The following is a 20009-nucleotide window of genomic DNA, read 5'->3' on the forward strand; positions in this document are numbered from 1 at the left end:
TAGAAGACACCGCAAATAATTTATTACTTACTCTTTTCTTTTCGCCTGTTTGCACTTTCCAACATGAATCAGATCCTAACAATATTTTTATTTCAGATGCTCACCTTTATCGGCTAATTTTAGATTTTCTGATTGTAATATTTCTAAAATGTTTTTGGAGGGAAATTTTATGATCACTCCAGAAATTGTATCTGTAACAAGAGCTTCAAGAGTGATTGATTCATTAGGGCAATGTATACTTTTTCACAACTATATTCCATTAGTCTACCCTGGATATACCCAAAAGAATAAATATATAACCTTTCTTTCCTTAAAGTCCTTAAGTTTAGTTCTTTAGCTAAATCAGATCTAATAAATGATCTCTGTGATCCACCATCAATTAAGATTTTTACTATTTGGCTTCTAGTATTATCTGTATCTGAAGTGTAAACAGTGCAAGTTTATAAATATACACCTTTATCAGCAGTTTCAGAAACAGTCTTAGAGTTAAACGACAGGGATGCAACTAGATTCTGCTTAGAATTTGATACTGTTCCTACTTTCTGTTTAACATCTGAAACTGCTTCCACTTCAGGAACAATATTTTTACAAAATCGTTTATTATGATTTAAACCATTACACAACTCTGAAGTTTCATTTTACACCTGGAAGATACATGACCTCTCTTAAAACATCTGTAACAACGTCCATGGTATTTTAATATCGCTCTTTTTTGCTCATTAGTTATCTCACATTTTCCTACATCATGTGTATTTTGATTACAATAGAAACAATATGGCCTAGTCACAGTTTATTATTAAATTAGGAGCTTCCCGACTCTCAACTTCCAATTTAATGAATTCGAGAAGTTCTGTTAGGCTATATTGCTGTTTAGAGTTTCTTTTTCTATTAACTTTCAGATTCATATCATCTGGTAAAAGCTTTAAAATAACAGGTCCTAAAAGGGTCCCATAAGCTTCCGACACAATACCTAATTAATTTAAACTTCTTATATTGATTTCACAGGAATCGTATAGTGTTCTTAGTGCTTTCACATTGGACGAATTTCTAACCAGTTCAAGATTCAAGAGTTTATTCATGTGCGAAGATATTACCAAATCTGTTCGTCCAAATCTTTCTTTAAATTAAACTTATAGAAGCGTCATAATTTTCATTAGATAGTGCAAACCCGGATACTGCACTTAGAGCAGGTCCTGCGAGTAAGAATTTTGGATAGGTAAACTTCTCGACCTTTGTTAACTCATTATTATTATGAATAGCATTTTCAAAGGAATTATAAAACTTCAAACTAGGATCACCATAATATTTAGGAATTGAAATTTTAGGTAACCGAATGTTAGTTTTGTTTTCGACCTTTACGGCAGCAGTATGGTTACCAGGCGAATCATTTTCAATACTCACTATCTGAGAATTTAAATTAAGCTTCTTTTTAACCCTAAAAATACATAAACTCATTTCTTCATCATACTCTAACACAGTATTACATTCTTTCTCAATTTCAGACTCATCCCCTTTAAAACAATCCAATATTTTTTCATTAATTTCTTTCAACGCAGACTGTTTAGAAGTAAGTAAAAACACATTTTCTTCTACCATATTCTTATCCCAAATGTCTTTTTTTAATTTCAGGTTATAAAACATTTATTAATTTAGAAATAGCATGTCTCATAGTTTTTCTAGTAGTTTTCAATTTAATAATATCGTCTGCCATAATAACAACAAAAGTAATTTTATTCGCTTACCTGTGCAGTCTTCAAATGGTTTAATCCTAATTTAGTAACTCACTTACCTGGTGAAGCACATTCACAAGTATTCTGAACGTTTATCCTGCAATGTTCACTGCCAAGGAATAAATTTTCAGTAACACGTGTAAGCACGATTGTAAATTATTTAATTGTTATTAGACAAAATATCTATTGAGAAAATGGCAACAGCTAATTTCTGGATGTCCTTCTATTTATAATTCTAAAAAAATATTAAGATGATGTATGCTTGAAATGTTTAATGGTACGATGCAGTAAGTACGTTTGTTATGTTATGTACGTTTACGAATATGTTATATGTAGGTTATTAAGATTTATCTTTAAATAAATGTTTGTCTTTTACAACTATTTTACGAGTGATTAATTTAACTACAAAAGGAAGCTAACACACGAAAAAACACTGCATTCTAAATCAAAAACTGTTCATGCGCAACTGTTGGGCGCCAAAAATATAAAATATTATAATAACTGTCATGCTTTCAAGTTACCCAATTCAAATCACACAAATCACCAAGGTAAATGAACATTACGAATCAGGTTTCAAAACTGCGAAGTTTATTCACGTCCAACACACATTCAACTGGCACTGCCAGATCCAAAAACAAGAAGTATACATTATGAAAGATTTACGCCCTCTTTTGCAATTAAAATATATTTCCACATAAAATTTCTTACACTCGTTAATCGAGACCTGACTGAGAGGTATTCTCCTACAAAGCTTGTCCAATATATTCAGATAACATAAACATCAGGGAAAGTGTTAAACATCATTTAGAAAACATTAAGAATTGCTTCAAAAAGTGAAGGAAGCCAATATAAAGTTAAATCATGCCAAATGTAAATTGCTCAGACACGAAGTGACTTACCGCAGACATTCATCTCTGTCGAAACACTGTGCACAGATGCAGGAAAAGTATCTGCAGTTACGGATAGGAGACACCCCGAAAATGTCCATCAGAAGTTTTCTGGGGATTTGTACCTATTATGGTTTGTGAAGTACTCTTCTTCCATCACAAGACCCCTTCACTAGCTAACAGAGAGCAAAGTATGTGAGCACCAAAGTATGTGAGGATTACCAAAGTATGTGAGGATTACCAAAATATGTGAGGAAGCATTTAACAAACTGAAGGAGGCTTTAATATCTGCTACAATCCTCTTGTATCATCAACTCGGTAAACCATTTATTTATTCTTGACACGAATGAGAGCAATAAGTGTGTTGGTGCTGTTTTGTCAAAATAAGCAGTCCAGAACGTGTCATATCATACTGGAGCAAGTGAATCAAACCCGAGGGAATTACTGTGTCGCCAGATGTGTTACTCACCATAGTTAAAACCGTAGACCATTTCCACCATTATCCATTATATGGCAGAAAATTCCTGCTCCCCACAGATCCTGCATCGTTGACTTGGTTATTAAGTTTAAAAAATCTCATAGGCCAAATACGCAGATGAATACAGAACTCCAGAAATATGACATAGCTATCCGTGATAAGAAAGGAACGTCACACAGAAACGCCGATGCCCTGTTTAAAAGAGCCTGCCCAGAAAGCTGACAAAATTGTTCCAAGGTCGAAGCGAAATACGAGCTGGTCAATCCGGTCGGACGTCAAGTTATAATTTCATCGTGTGACCCAGACCCACTGAGTAATGAAGAAGACAGGAAAGACCAATTGAAAGACGCCGACACTAAACCCAAAATTGACTTAATGGAATCTTCAAATAGGAAACCTGACTGGCAAGACATTTCGATATACATAGAAACCATGAGGCGGCGGAATGTTGCCAGCACATTACATAATCCAAACCTTATCGCTTTTAGCTGCCAAAGTCCTTGTCCAGCACTATTCACAAATTCCTCTTTCCATTTCCTCCTGATCCTTCCCCATCTCTTCTTTAATGGATACTTGGTTGCTTCATCTTTTCTTTAAAGGAATTTACGGCCCTTTCCATCTTCTCTTGGAATGCAACAAAGGCCGTCACCAGCTGGCTTAGTTGCTTCTCCATGATTTGCCACTGATATTTAATCCCACTTCTGAGATCAATAGCTGTTGCGGGTGTATGAGTTCGTAATGAATTAAATGGACGCAGAAATGATTATACCTTGACAACATTTATTTTTCCAAAAGAAATATTTTTCAGTTCTGGATCTTTCCAAAAAGCAATCATACAGCTCTTCTCAGTATAATAAAGCACAATCAGTAGTTACTTTAAAGTACAAATGACATTAAACATACACAGTGCAAAGGGCATCAAAGCACAATCAGTAGTTACTTTAAAGTACTAATGACATTAAACATACACAGTGCAAAGGGCATCCAAAGAGCGAAGCTTGCAATATGTCTTAATACTGCGAAGTCATCTCTCCGGTCATATCTTGGCTGCCGAAATATCTCTAGTACCTTCTACTCCTCGAAATTACTAGTACGCATATATGGTTAAAGTTACATATTAGGGCCAGATATGGTTACAATCAGATATAGGGATCAGTTATACAGGGACCTAATCAAAATGTCCTCGAGTTTGGGGACTTTTGGCGATTCCTCGCGAAATTTTGAGAAAAATATTAGTTGACAAAACCTCTGTCATCTTGGTGATATTTCCCCAATTTAGCAAGACAGTCTTTAAGTTCAATGTTATAGATTTTCCCCTGTAATTTAATTTTATGGCAAAGCTTTGCTTTTTTGAGCATTCCATGCTACATTATACAAAAGATATTACAAGTACACATATAATTTCATTAAAATTATTTACAAAATTCGTAATGCTTTAGCAATTTAAAATACAAAGTATTAAATAAGGGTTATGTAATAGATTAAAAAGATAAAATCCTTACATACATCTCAAATCCTTCTCTCCCCCCCCCATAAACCTTCTCCTCGTGTAAACAGCGATCTTTCTTCACTTAAAAAATCAATGAATTGCAGAGAATCAGCATTGCATAAACCTTGGGAAACAGTGATTATCTACCACACACATTTACTCGTTTTTTTCTTTTGAGATTTTGTGTTAAAACTTCGCTTTTCTGCCAAAATTTTACAGCTATTTCGTACACTGCTGGCAAACTTCATAAGCACATCTTTTAAAATTAAATTTAAAGCAAAAAAGATATTAAGATTTGTTTCTACAAACTGTTGAAACATTGAATACAGTCAAAAGTCGTTAATTCAGACACCCATAATCCAGACCTCAAAATTACAAACTTTCTGCGCATGCGTCAAGCGCATACGCGTTTACGTGTGCGTGTAAGACCTTTACGGCTTGCGCGTGCTTGTGAATTGCGTGTGCGCGTGCGCATAAAACGTTTATATAAGCACGTTTAATGTATTACGGACGGTATAAACTAAGCTAAAATTATCTAATTCAGTTAATGTTGCAGAGTGCGTTGTTCCTTAATCTTCGAATTGGATCCGGCTTATTATTTTTTGCAGACTGTTAGAGCAATTTTATAAAAGTAAGCTTGAACTTTCGATTATATCAAATAGAATTTCCGATATATATTTGCTCACATGTAAAGGATCTAAAGCCAAAGTATGTTTCGAAATCCGAAATCTGTTTATCAATTTCACGCTGCTCGGTGGCGGCGGAGGGGGGGGAAACGGTGTACAATGAATTGGAAGTTGATCTGTCAGCACTATCCTTATCTTTATTTTATTTGGCTTATAATTACTTACTAAATGTAGTATTTCATCTCAATGTACTCCATCTTTGATATGATTTAAAACAAGTTCCTCATCATTATAATTCGCTTCCGATAGTGAAGAAAGTGACAGAGGTTATTGAAAACGAAAAAATTTCGATTGACAAATTAGTCGGTATTCTCGACACAGCAATTATAGGACTTGAACAGCGGAACTTTTTAACTAAACAAAAAATTATGTCTGTTTAATCGAATTAAAGAGAAAGTATTATCACATGAAATGAAGCAACTTAAACAACTTACATTGAAAGAAATGTTTAATAAAGTAAACAAATAAATATTAAGCCTTTTCCTTTTGTAAATTTTGATATCCTTTAGACAATAATTGTTCTTTATTTCCTAAATTACAGTTTCATATTTTTAATTTTGTAATTTCTGCATGCCATCCTACAAGATTTAAACTGATGATTTATAATCCGGAATCGCCGAAGTCCCGGCGAGTCCGGATTAACGACTTTTGACTGTACAACAAAAAAGAGGCGTATGAAATGGCAACTTTGCTTGGCAGAAGGATTTTTATGGGCAAGGTTGCCTGAAGAATGGTTATGCGCATGATTGCCATTGCACATTCTGAAAATTTGGCGACTTCTGAGGTGGTTGCGATAGCACTTAAGTACCACTAAGTTTACTTTTTATTCACATATTATGAACCGCTATATTGCTGAGTTAATTAAACAAGTCAGTGCTTCCATTATTAGTTATATTACAAGTCATTATTACAGCCCCCATTTTTTATACACCATGTTGGCACCAGGATTCTCAGAGAGTTCATGCTTAAAACATACACTTTTGGCAATCATATTGGCACAAAGGTTTTAAAATACAGCAGCATAAGCATTTTCTCAACATAAGAACTTTTATCAAACTAATTCTACAAAGTAAGACTCGTGATGTTGGAACTTTTTGCCTCGTTGATTTTTATTCTGCCACTTAAAGGACCACCAAAGTTCTTTGGCGCCATAATTAAGAGCAGTTGTTGTTGTATCAATAAAATAAAATTTATGGTTTACAGCACGGGTGGGCAAATTTTTACAGGGTAAGAGCTACTTCTAATTTTTTTCAAGGTGTTGTGGCCCACCCAGTGTGGTACTACAATAAATTTCTACAATATTTATTATAACTTAACAATAAATACGGAATAGCGACTTACCTACCTAACCCTACGTAAAAAAATAAATACTCTTTTCAAAACCGCGTTTAAAGCAAAATGCAAGATACAAACATAATAATAGCCACAAATGTTATAATTTCAAATAATGCATTTCTTATTAAACAATTCAAAGTACATTAAAAAATAAATCATTTTCATCTAAAGTTAGTTCTTGTAGTTTTAGTTAGTAGAATATATTCAGTCTGCATACTGTCTGCCAATCTTGAATATCTCGATTTACAATTACTAACTGCTTAACTTTTACTGGATTCTAAATGGTTGTCTACAAGACAGGAACGATATGTTGTCGTAATTATATTCATCTTTGAAAATGCAGTTTTACACAGGTAAGTAGAGCCAAATAAATGAAATGGAACTCCCCCCCCCACACACACAAATTAGGACACTTTACTTCGACCATTAGATTCCAAAAGTTATTTGCTAGTAAATTCTTGAAAACGTCTCTCAAATTCAGAATGAAGTTTCATTATTTTATCATATTTGTCTTTATTTAATGTACTTCCTTTTTTAAACAACTCGTCAGAAATAGGTTTCAAAAGGTTCATTCTTCATAATTGGGAAGATATTAGCTTGTTTTTGAAAGTAGTAACAAATCCAATCAATTCTCCTATTGTTTGATTCCTTTCCTTGCAATTGTAAGATCAATTACTTAAGATCGCTTGCTATATCAACAACAAAAACTAAATCCATCAACCAAACATCATCACTAAGTCCAACATGCGCTTTATCATTTGATTCCAGAAAATCTTTATCTCTTGTAGTAAGTCTCTGAATCTTTGTAAACATACACTCCCACTTAACCAAGGAACATCTGCATGATATAACAATTCCCTGTAAGCAGATTCGTTTACTTCTTGTTTTACCTGAAACATTCTTCTCTGAAGACTTCTTCCTCGAACTGAGTTCATAATTTTCATGCAGATTCCCAAAACATGATGCATATTTAGAATTTTATGATCCTGTTGGTGAAGAATGCGAATAATGAATATGTCACCTTCTCTGATACACATAGCCAAAAATCTATTGACTGTGCCGGTCATTTAAGGGGCCAATCAGTTGTCATCGATACAACTTTATACACTGGATTTTTTTCTTCTCTATGTATTTTTTTGAAGGCGCAGTAAACATCTTCATATCATGTTTTCATCTTTAGAGTTAATATTGTTTATAATTCTCCTTTTACACTCATATCCTTAAAAACCATTCTTATAAAAATGCAAAGTTGAGAAATATTAACCATGTCCCTAAATTCGTCAAAGTGCAAATATAGTTAGGTCAGCTGAACAGCCAGATTAGAATCCATCATTTCTACATGATATGCGACAGTTCTACGCGAAAGCTGTACGTCTTTAAATTGCATGGATAATTTCATATTTGCTCTTGAATGAATCAAATAATGAATCACTGGCTTCCAGAAAAGCTTTTCTTAATGTTTCTCCATCTGTGAAAGGTTCCATATGTTTTGCTAACACATGACTCGCACGAAAAGATGCAACTGTTGCAGCCTTAGATATAGTATTGAGTTTAATAAAATACGATTGTTGTCCCTGATTCATTGCGGTTTAAATTCTTTAAATTTTTATTTACGCAATTAGCTTTTTAATCGAAAATCGGTATTAAAATTCCTTGCATGCTTTTGAAATGCCTTTCAATGTTTCTTTTTTTTGGGGGGGGCAGTGCCACAGTTGCATGACATATATAGCATACACATTATCCATTCATTGCAAAGAAAAACTGTTCTTCCCATCCTGTATTAAAATTATATGTTTTTCCTAACACCTGTTTTCGACATTGCACCCCTCTTTTATAATACAACAGATTACTATTTTTATTACAAAAACACAAGTAATAGAAAATTGGCAAGTTCAATGTTTGAAGAATTTTGGCAACCGCTAGACCGTGGATGTATTCAATGCAGCGAGCAACAAACATACGTAAACCAATGAATTTGTAACCTTCTACTGGGCCGATTGACAAAATTCAAATTGCGTTTTTCATGTCTAGAAAGCGCGACTTAGGATATATATAATAGATTTATATATAGCATTGTCCTAACATTAATATTTTGATATAAAATCGGACTTTTTCTGAAATAACGAACCAATTTTTTTCCACATTTCTTTTCTACGACACAAATTATGCCTAGATATTACATTTCATAATTTTTGGTGACAAATTTAAAGAATTATCTTGATGCATATTTTTCAGTTTTTGCCAAGAATAATTCACTTGGCGAACTTTTTAAGTTATAGCAACCTATTTTCCTTTCCATTTTTTCATTGTCCACGAGCGGAAAAAAAAGTCAGCATTCATACTTTCAAATAATTTTAACAGAATGCATAAACCACATTTTTGTTATTATCGCTTAAAATAAATACGCCAAATTTCAAAATGCACCAAAATGTAAATTCACGTATATCTTAGGAAATTTTGCAGGTACGCTTAGAAATACATCTACTTTAAGATGATGGCAAAAATTGTACAGTTTTATAATTCAAATGTTTTTTTGAAAAATTTATAAAAATGATTTAACCCTTTAAGGACCAGCGCAGTCACGGGACCGGACCCGCTGAAATAGATCGTCGCCACCGGCCCGCGCATTTTCAGCAGTTAAGCCCAATTTTACAAAAAAAATCTTATAAAATCAGCATTTTGATATTATGACTTCAATTTTTGAAGCTGCATATTCAATGTACTTGTTTTTAACGTGTATTAATATAAAGAATATCACATTAATAGAAATAAATTAAACAGGTAAAATACTAAAATCATAACTATACACACAGAAATAAATACTATAAACATGAAAAAATACAAATACGAAATTTTAAAAAAAAAACTAAACAAGAATTATCTGTAGGTAATTAAATTCCAATTTCAAAATTCTGCTGTGTGTGAAATAATTTAAAACAAGGATCGACTCAGTCCTATATTGCATATGTTCCACTCGAAATATGTTGTTTACTTTTGCTTTTTCTTTGTATTAGTGAGCACAACGCATCTTCTCCTACCTTTATTACCTTTTCCGTCAACGTAAATTTTCAGAAACTGTCTTCCAGTTAGACGGAATCCGGTGATTTCGAACAAATGTTTTAAGTTTTTAAGTAAGGCCTCTTAGCAATGGCTAATGGAATGAAACAATATAACCCCAACAACATGTCCCAAAACTTATTCAAAAAAAATATTACTCAGAAATATTTCATCCACAAACGCCATGTGACATCAGGTTTATATTAGATAAACCGAAAAGTCTCTACAGTGACTGGAAAGTGATCAAGGAAAGACACCCACTGGCGGGATATCCATTACTGATCACGTCAATTTATACATTATACAGTCAAAAGTCGTTAATTCGGACACCCATAATCCGGGCCTCAAAGCTAAAAACTTTCTGCGCATGCGCCGCGTTGACACATGCGCATAGGCATTTACGTGTGCACGTAAGACATTTACGACTGCGCATACGTGTGTGCGCAAGCGCAGAATACGTTTCTGCGTGCGCGTTTTCTGTATAACGGATGGTATAAGCTAAAATTATCTAATTATTTATTTCAGTTAATGTTGATGATTGCGTTGTTCCTTAATCTTCGAGTTGGATCCGGCTTATTATTTTTTGCAGACTGTAAGAGCAATTTTATAAAAGTAAACTTGAACTTTCGATTATGTCAAACAGAATTTCCGATGCTGGAGCTCCCAAATGATCTACAAAACGAAAGTATGTTTCGATGTCAAACAAAAAGTGGAATTGCTGCAAAAAATGGATAAAGACATCAAGAAGGTGACAGAGAGGTAACGGAAAACGAAAAAATTTCGATTGACAAGTTAGTCGGTATTCTGGGCACAGCAATTACGGGACTTGAACAGCGGAACGGTACTTACGTATTAACGCAACCAGGCCAAAATTCGCATAAATCGCCAAATTTGGCGACCCTACTTACAGCAACCCTACGTGTTATACGTAGTTTTGTAAAAAGAATTTATTTGTAAAAAGAAAAAATAACATTGGGTGTGTACTACCACATCAATGGGTTTTCGGCGGAATTTGCCGAGAAAAGAAAGAGACTTTTTTGGTTACTGTACCTAACAGAAGCGCCGTTACCCTCGTGGAAAAAATTTGCAAAAATATCAAGGAAGGAAGCATCATTTATTCGGATTGCTGGAAAGGATACAATACAAGTGAGTTCGAAAATGCTGGATTTCTGCATGGAACTGTTAATCACAAATAAAACTTTGTGGATCCCAACACGGGCGTTCACACACAACATGTAGAGTGCATGTGGGGCTCAGCCAAATGGCACAACAAAAAAACAGAGAGGAACAGCCCGTCATCATCTTGACTCATACCTTATCGAATTTATATGGCGCCAAGCTCAAGCTGTTAATGGCGAAGACGGTTTTCAATCAGTCCTAAAAGCAATAGCCAAAAGATTTCTGCCGAAAAAATAATTTTGTAACTTATTCAAATTCGAAACCAGACGGGTTTAATTGCTATTTTATATTTTAAAACAAAATAATATAAAAAACTGTATTAAAAATTATCTGTAATTAATAAATGTACATTTTCTTTCTATTCATACTTTTTTACTCAAACTTACAAATCGCGCCAACCTGGTTGCGATAATACGTAAGTACCAGCGGAACTTTGTAACTGAACAAGAAATTATGTCTGTTTATAGAATTAAAGAGAAATTATTATCACATACAACGAAGCAACTTAAACAACTTACATTGAAAGAAATGTTTAATAAAGTAAACAAATAAATATTAAGCTTTTTTATGTAAATTTTGATACCCTTTAGATTATAATTGTACTTTATTTCATAAATTATGGTTTCATATTTTTAATTTTGAATTTCTGCATGCCATCTTACGAGATTTAAACCGATGATCTATAATCCGGAAAAATCGATAATCCGGAATCGCCGAAGTCCCAAGGAGTCCAGATTAACGACTTTTGACTGTATATAATTGCATTATATGTAAAATAAATACATTACATACCAAAATATAAGGCCTCTGTCATTATATATAATGACCTATTAAATCGAGTAAGTAAAAAAAAAAAAAAAAAAAAAAAAGCTTACTCTTCCTGAGAAGTGCAAGCTAGTAAATGCATTACGCGTACAGAAAGCTGAATCTTTCCCCTTCTGTAATAATGTTGTAATGTTACTTTTTAACTAACCAAGAAAGCTTATGTTATGTTTCAAAATAAACAGAAAAAAAAAGGGAAGAAAGAAAATCCTAATGAAATAAACAAAAATGCCTGTGCCCCTTTAATTCACAAGCACTTATAAAGAGCCATGATTTCCAGTTTGTTTATTTCAATAAATCTATCAAAACCAGAAGCACAAAACAGAAACTAATGCTAGTACATGAAGCTCAAATGCCGTATGAATCAACCCATGTGAAAACAGTTACTACTTATCTCCATCTACTGGCTTTTAAAAATTCAAATAAATCGTTCTGTTTTAATAATACATATATGTGGCGCTGGACTGGTAGGAGCAGAATCGTTGTGTCACGTATATGTGACGCTGGTCCTGAACAAGCTAAAAATACAAATTTTAAAAATAAATCATAAAAAATTGGGAAATTTTATTTGGAATGAACCTAAATTTTGAAATATGAAAGGAAGAATCAAATAAGTTTAATGAAAAAAGATATATTAATAAATATATCTCACATTCAATTAACACTGAGGAGCCAGAAAAAGGCCAATTTTGTGTCAAAATACCTATATTAAATCAATGCTATATATAAATCTAATACATATCCTAAGTTGCACTTTCGAAACATGAAAAATGCAAGTTGAATTTCGCCAATCGTCCTAGTAGAAGGGGAGATATAGAACTGTCCTCTCCCCTAGTATATATGTGTCGTCTACACATTCAACGAACTATTTTGCTTAAACATAGTCTCATCGACTGCAAAAATCTAACTCTCCAGTCTAGCTGGCACCAGCATTTCATAAATATGTTTTAATATGCGCGTCTTAGGTTTTTTAAAAAAGCGACTTCAAAACATCTTGGTGGTTCACTGGTCGATCACGTTCGACTTAACCCTTTGCGGCACAGTGTGTCCGATTTGGACACACCTAAAAAGGTTACTCTGAACCTTCTTTATTTATAGTAGATAGCAGCTCAACATAAACCAGTCCATATATTTTAGCCATGTTTAGTTTTTTAAGACCCTCATTTTTCAAAGAAATCTTCCAGATTTTTTTTAACGGTATAAAAGGAATTGTTTGAAAAGAAATTTCTATGTTATTTTTTTTGGCTGTATGCTAATCTCCTTATTCTATATTAGTTTTAAATTTTTACCTTGAAATCTTGCCTAAAATCAAATGGCGAACCCTAGGTGTGCCCAGACCGGGTTCACCGATAATCTAGGACAACTGAGTGTCTGTATTCTTTGTTTCTCCGCATCTCATCGGTCAGTTCATTGACGACAATGCTCGTTTCAAAACTCTTTTCAAAGCTCTATTTTGTTGGGCGCACCACTTTGGGCACACACAACAGAATTAAAACAATAAGTGCTATCTTCACAAAATTTTACTTGTGTACTCCTCTAGGCCTAATTAGACTGCCTTCCCGCCCTTTTTTTTTATTAAAAACTTCGACTTTAAAAGGTAGTGTGCCGGAAAGGGTTAATGCCCACCTCTGGTTTACAGTAAAATGCCACTAACCTGCTTTTCATCTTGTTCAATGTTTTTCCAATGAAAGCAGTTGCTTCTCTATTCTTAACTTGAGTAAGAGAGAATTCACTGGTTTCTTAGCTCAGTCTACCAAAGAAATGGAAGAAACGTCAACAGCTATGCTTTCATCTAAATGAAGAGATTTTCGTTCATGCCTATAATTTCTTCAGGGTCACTTATCCCTTATTTGCCAATGGAATTAGATGTAGAGAATACACCTTTCTGATAAAAATGTTCCAATTCAATCACTTTATTTTCATAAAGGCTAAGCAGATTTCCAACAACTGAATCAACATCACCTACTCTGCCCAACAGTTTAAAAATAAAACTGCATTATTACAAGCAGTATTCTGACACCACCAAATTTGTTCCCAAAATATATGCTTTTCCTTCACTTGTAACTTTAAACTGCCCTTCAAATGCTCTCACTGCATTTTCTTTAATGCCCATTTTGGTACTTTAGAATAAAAGTGCCCACCTCAGTGAGCTGCCAAAATCAGAAGATTGGTCACCAAGTTTGGTAAATACAATCTCCAGATTTTTTACCTACAACTAATTTTATTTTCAGACTGTTCTGATTGTGATGTTGCTATGTGATATTATTGATTCAGTAATTCTTTTTTCCTCTAAAAAGTTTGGCATTTTAACTGATAACCAATTACAAATTAAGCAGTAATTCTTTGTGATATGTGCCCCATTTTTTATTTTCACTCTCACTTTTGACTATGTGATATCATTCTGTCGTGAATTATTTTCTCTTTAAATATTGCCAATTTTTAATTTTTCATAAATTTTAAAATAAGAACAAAGTTCTTCATTACATCATTAATTCTTTCATATTTTTCATTATTAATTTTCCCTTTAACATATTGGTCATATTTAACTTGCTATCAACTAAAAAAGTGATGGAAAGCAGTGGTACAAGAGAACAGAATTTTGTATACCAAGCAAAAGTGTAAAAATGGCCACCAAATAAAAATTATTTATATAGAAGCTGTGCGGAAATGACAAAGCAATAGACAAAGAGGAACGGCTTGTCAACACTTGGATTTGTATTTTGCTTTACAATTTTTGCGTATTCAAATGCAAGGTAAAATGCATCTTTCCTAAAAGAAATATATGGCATCTTCCTCATTTTTTCTACACAAAATATTTTTTAAAACTTTTATGAGAAAAGGACACACATTAACACACAGAACACTCAAACTCCTCGTGATAATGAATTGTTAACATTTAAATGAAAAAACTAAATATGATACCATGTGATTCACTTAGAGCTCTTCTCATCATAAGCATATTATCATCGCTAGGAATGTCAGCCAATTGATGATGGTTTGTGTTGGCATTTTATAAATAATCTTACTGCCACTTACAAAGTGGTTTGTAATAAGAAAATACCAACAAATTACAATTTTGTTACATTCTTATGCGTAATACCTTTGTTGCTCAAATGAAAAGGTATTAGTAAACTTCAGAGTTGTCTTCTGTAGCAGCTTTGATAAGAACATTGTTTTATCACATTTCCGCATTAGTGAGAAACAAACAGTTAACAATCTACACACGTGTCAATAAATACTTTCTGTTATTGATCTCCACATGTAACATTTTCTCTACTGCCGCTTTTAAAATATAACGTTTTTTGCATGCGTTCATAGCTCACATTTCTTCGGTCACTAAAAATTTTCCCTTTTAAAATATAACAGTTTTCATAGCAAATTTTTAATCACGCTTACTATTTTCAATATATCATCTACTAAAATAGTTTCTATACTTCTTCTATACCAAGCAAGAGAATTTTGAAAAATGGGTACAATGTGTAAGTATATGTTGGGAAAGAACCATTCAGCAATGCAATGTTCAGGAACTAAGTCGGTCGTGATGATGTATTTGAGGCATTATTAACAACAATTATTTCTAAATTGTATCTGCCAGGAACAGTTTGTAAAAAATTAATTTTTTGGAATGTTATTTTTAAAAGTAAATTGATAACAAAATTGTATTAGATAAAATAATAAATATAATATTACATTTTATTTACATTCTATAAAAAATTATGAAATCATTAAATATTGAAATAAAAATTTGTATTAAATTCCTTTTATATGTATGTATTAAATAAATTATGTTATATTGATATCAAACAAATTATTTTTTACCACGGTAAGTTTCTTTTCCTTGCATTCTCATAACATTTGGCAACATATTGCTCTTTCTGAAGCCCAGATTGGGCCAATGCTGCTTACTCTCACCAAGGAAATCATGCTTGGATCACCTTCATGGCATGCTCTTTGTTAGCTACAGCACATTAAATACTGTTACTGCATTTATCAAGAATTTTAATCAGATATAATTAACAACAAAATTTCATCTCCATTTCAAGACTTCAAATGCCTACTACTCATAGGCCAAACTCTGTTTTCTGTGCTTCTAGAAAACTCCTTAGGGCTGTCGTATTTATCAGCAGCAACACAGACACATTCCTTATCACTATCACCACATTACAACAGGTACCAAAGAAAAAGGTATTAGAGAAACTTCTATAATTTTCTCCTAAAGTTTGTGATTTAGCACCAATTATAACACCACTGCCAAAATTTACCATGGTAAATTTCTTCACTTTAGTGTTTTAAAATTTCACATGTACTGAGATAATTTTCATCAAAATGAACAATACTTCTTACCTTTACATTTATATACATATAGCTGTTAATATGAATACGGAATTCTAGATATTATTTAATTTTCTGAAAGTTTAAGCAGAAAATTTCCCTTATAATTACATTTAAACAAAGACTATAATAATCACAAACTACAGCAATAAAAGCTATAATAAAAAAAACATATTAGGAATTTAAAATGCTATGTAACAAAAAAAAATTATAAATACCTGTCACCAGAAAATGCAACTTGGTTTACTTTATTATTTAGATGAAATCGTGAATCCTTGTAGCCCCAACCATTCCATTTCAACAATTCTTGCCTATATAAATAAATAAGTAAGTAAAGTAAAATAATTCTGTCACTAAAATTATCTTATATACCTGCGTATAAGTCGAGATATTTTGGACAAAAAAAAAAGACTTCAAAGTGGGGGGGGGTCGACTTATACGCGGGGCCATAAAAAATTAAAAGAATCGGAAGTTCAAAAATTTCTTTACATAATGCAGTTGTTTTCTTCCGCACTCAAATTGGACGACTTATCAAATAAGTCACTTACTTGAAGTAATTCATGACTTAAATTATGTGACAAATTAATCACAGAGTTTCATACTTTAACTAGAGTAAGTTTCGATTAAACCAAAGAATTTTCGGCCCCCAAACAACCGATCAATATCCAGCAATATAAAAGTTTCGGCAACACGCCAAGAAAAGAGAAATGCAGATAGTTTTTACGTACGTATAAGTCTTTATAATAGTTATCGTTCATTCATGAAATACTTTTGTTAACAGGCGTACACGTCAAAATTTAAAAAAATAGCCCACGCAATAACTGAACAGTTTTGAATATTTCTTTTAACTTTTAAAAAGGGAAAAATCCGGAAAGATTTTACGTACGCGAATCTTTTCCGGAACAAGTTCTAGAAGGTTACTATATACGATCATGTTCAAATTCTAGAAGACAACATTAAAAAGCCTAATATTACATTAACTGCTCAGTGGGTTAAAGATGCTTGGAACGAAATACCCTCTGAAATGATTATAAAATCATTTAAAAAATATTGTATTAGCAACGAACTAGAGGGCACGGAAGATGATGCTGTTTTTGAAAGTGAAAACGACGACAAAGGCTCTAGTAGTGATTGCAACAATACAGAGTTCGAGACTGAAAATATGTATGATGACGAGCCAATGACGACAGAAGAGTTCTATGAAATGTTTGGCGAATCTGACCATGAATCGGATATTGAAGGATTTTGATTTTGTTTATTTACCAAGGTATTTTTTATCGTATATTTACTTTTTTTCTCAGATGATTCTGAATAAATGTAGTACTTTAAAAAAAATTTTCGATGTTTCTCGATCGATTTCGGAAGTGGGGGGTCGACTTATACGTGGGTTTCTTATTTTGTACGACTTTTCTATGTCGAAGTGGGGGGAGGGTCGACTTATACGCGGGTATATACGGTACTTTTTTTAAATCTGTTGTATAGTTATTAGTGTAATGAATATATATATATATATATATTAATTTCCAATGGTGGGGCACATGAACAAGAATAAAAACAAGCAGTAGAAAAAGACTAAAAACATGTTGCAAGGGGAGGGGACAAGACTAGATACAAGTAGTAGAAACAACATCAGAAAGTTCAAGAGATAACCGGAGTTGAAATTCCCAAGAAAGAACCATCCTGAATCAGAGGAGGATTCTCCTTCCTCACACTAATCCATTTCGCCTTCCCCCACATCCCTATTAATAGCCAGGACTCTTCATAAAATTAAACTACGGTTATATTATTTACCACTGTTATTTATTAGGAAAATTGATTCGGGGATGAAGAACGGATTAACTGAATTTCCATTATTTTCAATGAAAAAGTTTGTTTCTAGATACAAGAAATCTGCTATACCAGCTCAATGCTGGAACCAATTAAATCATATCTTGAGATTCACTGTATCTTAAAGTGTAACTATTGATTGTACTCTGTGATATTACAAATACCTGTTCAAGTATTTCTTTGTCAACCTATCATGTTGATTCTTTATCAAATCTTTTTCAAATAGAATAAACCACAATAAGAGTATACCCTCCTACTGAACAAGCAAATTGAGAGAACGACAGTATTTACACAAAACTAGCATAAACAAGAAGGAATTTGAATGCTGGTTTGTCAGTAGCTGAAATCACCTACATACATGAAATTAAATAAAAATAGAAAACAAAATAAAGTAATACAGGTTGAATATAATTCACATAAATAAATGAAAATAAGAATTTTTCAGTTCTGAAATTTGTAGACAATAAATGTGATTTAACGAAAATTGAAAAGAAAATAACTCAAGAGTAATTATGAGCAAGTCAACCAATCTCTGTGACGAGTCTCTGGCAAAATTTCACAACTCGTCCAGATTTTGTAGTTTTGGAATGTCAGTTTTAACAGCAGCTCGAATGCCAAGGAGAGCTGTTGGTAATGATTCAGTCTATCTTGGGTAATAATCCACAATTAAATAAAAATTCTTATATATAATTATAAAATATGAACCAGATCTTAATTTTTTTAACAGGAAGTTACTTTCATGTTGTATATAGAAATATTAAAAACAATGTATGTGGACAGAACAAAATAGATACATACTCATATTTATAACTTACAATAAAAATTTTAATTTGTTACAACAGTATGAATTTGACCATTCACAGATGAATTTCTATATAAATATTTAATATCTCAGCTATATAATGATAAACCCATTATTTAACAGAGAAAATTTCGCATTTCTGAAGTATTGCTTTAAGTGAGGTCAAAATTAAATAAACATATAACTACTCTGACAATAAATTTTAATAATTTAGAAGTTATCTATCAGTTTACTTGCCAAAACAGCTGTTCAGGCAAAATTACCAAACACCAAAAGCAAGAATATTACCGAAATCCCTGATACTGAATGAAAGTCCTTAAGTATCTTCATGTTACCATTGGACTTAGGACCGGCTTCAAGCACAGAATAGTAAAAGGTGACAGCTAATTTACTTTCACAAACAATCAATAAAGGCATATTTTTCTTCAAACATTTCACTTTATGTATTTATCAGCTATTACTGTATGAGCTAAACTACTTAACACCAAATCCATTAGTTTAAGTATGAACTCTACATGAAACAGCTATAATAAATTCATGGTTTCGAAGATATACAAGCTGTCATGAATATCTATGTGATATAGAAGATGTCAACATGCATTTCTGCTGTCTGTATTTATTACAAATGGAAACTGCCATTAGTAAATACAGATTTTACCCACAGATTTCGGGGTTCATACATTTTATTCACCCCATCGTTGTTCAAAGTCACCAACTTCCGAACAAAAATATAAAATTTGAATTCTTCATAACTACGCACTACAGTTATGATACAGAATCAATTTTAAACTTTATTTTCAGATTCCTATTCTTAATTATATACACATTAATGAGATATAAAGCAAAAAATCAAACCTTCGTTTTGGAATAGTGCGTTTTGAATCTTCAGATATTTCATTTTCTACTTGGCTTCCCGAAAGATGACGTTTAATTGTCGCAATACGATCTTTTACCGGCATGATAAATGTAATTATTAAATAGCAATAGTTTTCTTTTTTTAATGTGACTATATTTCTAATCAGAATCAGTAGAAATTTTCAAAATTTAAATACAAATGAGATGCACACTATATTACCGAATTATACTTCACAAAATTAAATACAGAATGCAAACACGAGACAGCTTCCCCATAAACAAATTGATAATTCGAAACTGGGAAGAGCAATGTGATGACAAATGCAGCGCCACCTTGCGTGAAATATACAAAAATTCTTTCAGAGGAATTTTTTCAAGTTATTTTCGATTTCTTTTATTAGGTTTGAAATAATCTGAAACGATTGCTTGATTAAAAAAATGGAAATGTAACAATGTGATTACAATGAACTCTTTAATTTCGTTTCATAGAATTATAAACATATCATTATTTTAGACCACGACATGATCGG

The 20009-nt window shown here is 32.6% G+C and overlaps 1 protein-coding gene across 2 annotated transcripts in view; it reads right to left on the reverse strand.

Moving 5' to 3' along the window:
* Positions 1-19793, reverse strand: part of LOC146998807 (alkyldihydroxyacetonephosphate synthase, peroxisomal-like) — a 169536-nt gene extending 149743 nt beyond the window's left edge. The window contains exons 1-2 of one of the 2 annotated variants that reach the window (XR_015039718.1): positions 19480-19793; positions 16214-16306 (exon numbers count right to left, since the gene is read on the reverse strand). Coding sequence is in view for 1 of the 2 variants with exons in the window: in XM_085811680.1 (XP_085667806.1) it covers positions 16214-16306; positions 19480-19583 (197 nt within the window). In the remaining variant the exon portion in view is untranslated. The remainder of the gene's footprint in view (positions 1-16213; positions 16307-19479) is intronic. The other variant, XM_085811680.1, reaches the window with a different exon arrangement.
* Between the last annotated feature and the right edge of the window lie 216 nt (positions 19794-20009).

This window comes from Stegodyphus dumicola, chromosome 2 (genome assembly GCF_044657685.1).
Source record: "Stegodyphus dumicola isolate Sdum_Otavi_A_Nest chromosome 2, ASM4465768v1".
In the NCBI taxonomy this organism is placed as follows: domain Eukaryota; kingdom Metazoa; phylum Arthropoda; class Arachnida; order Araneae; family Eresidae; genus Stegodyphus; species Stegodyphus dumicola.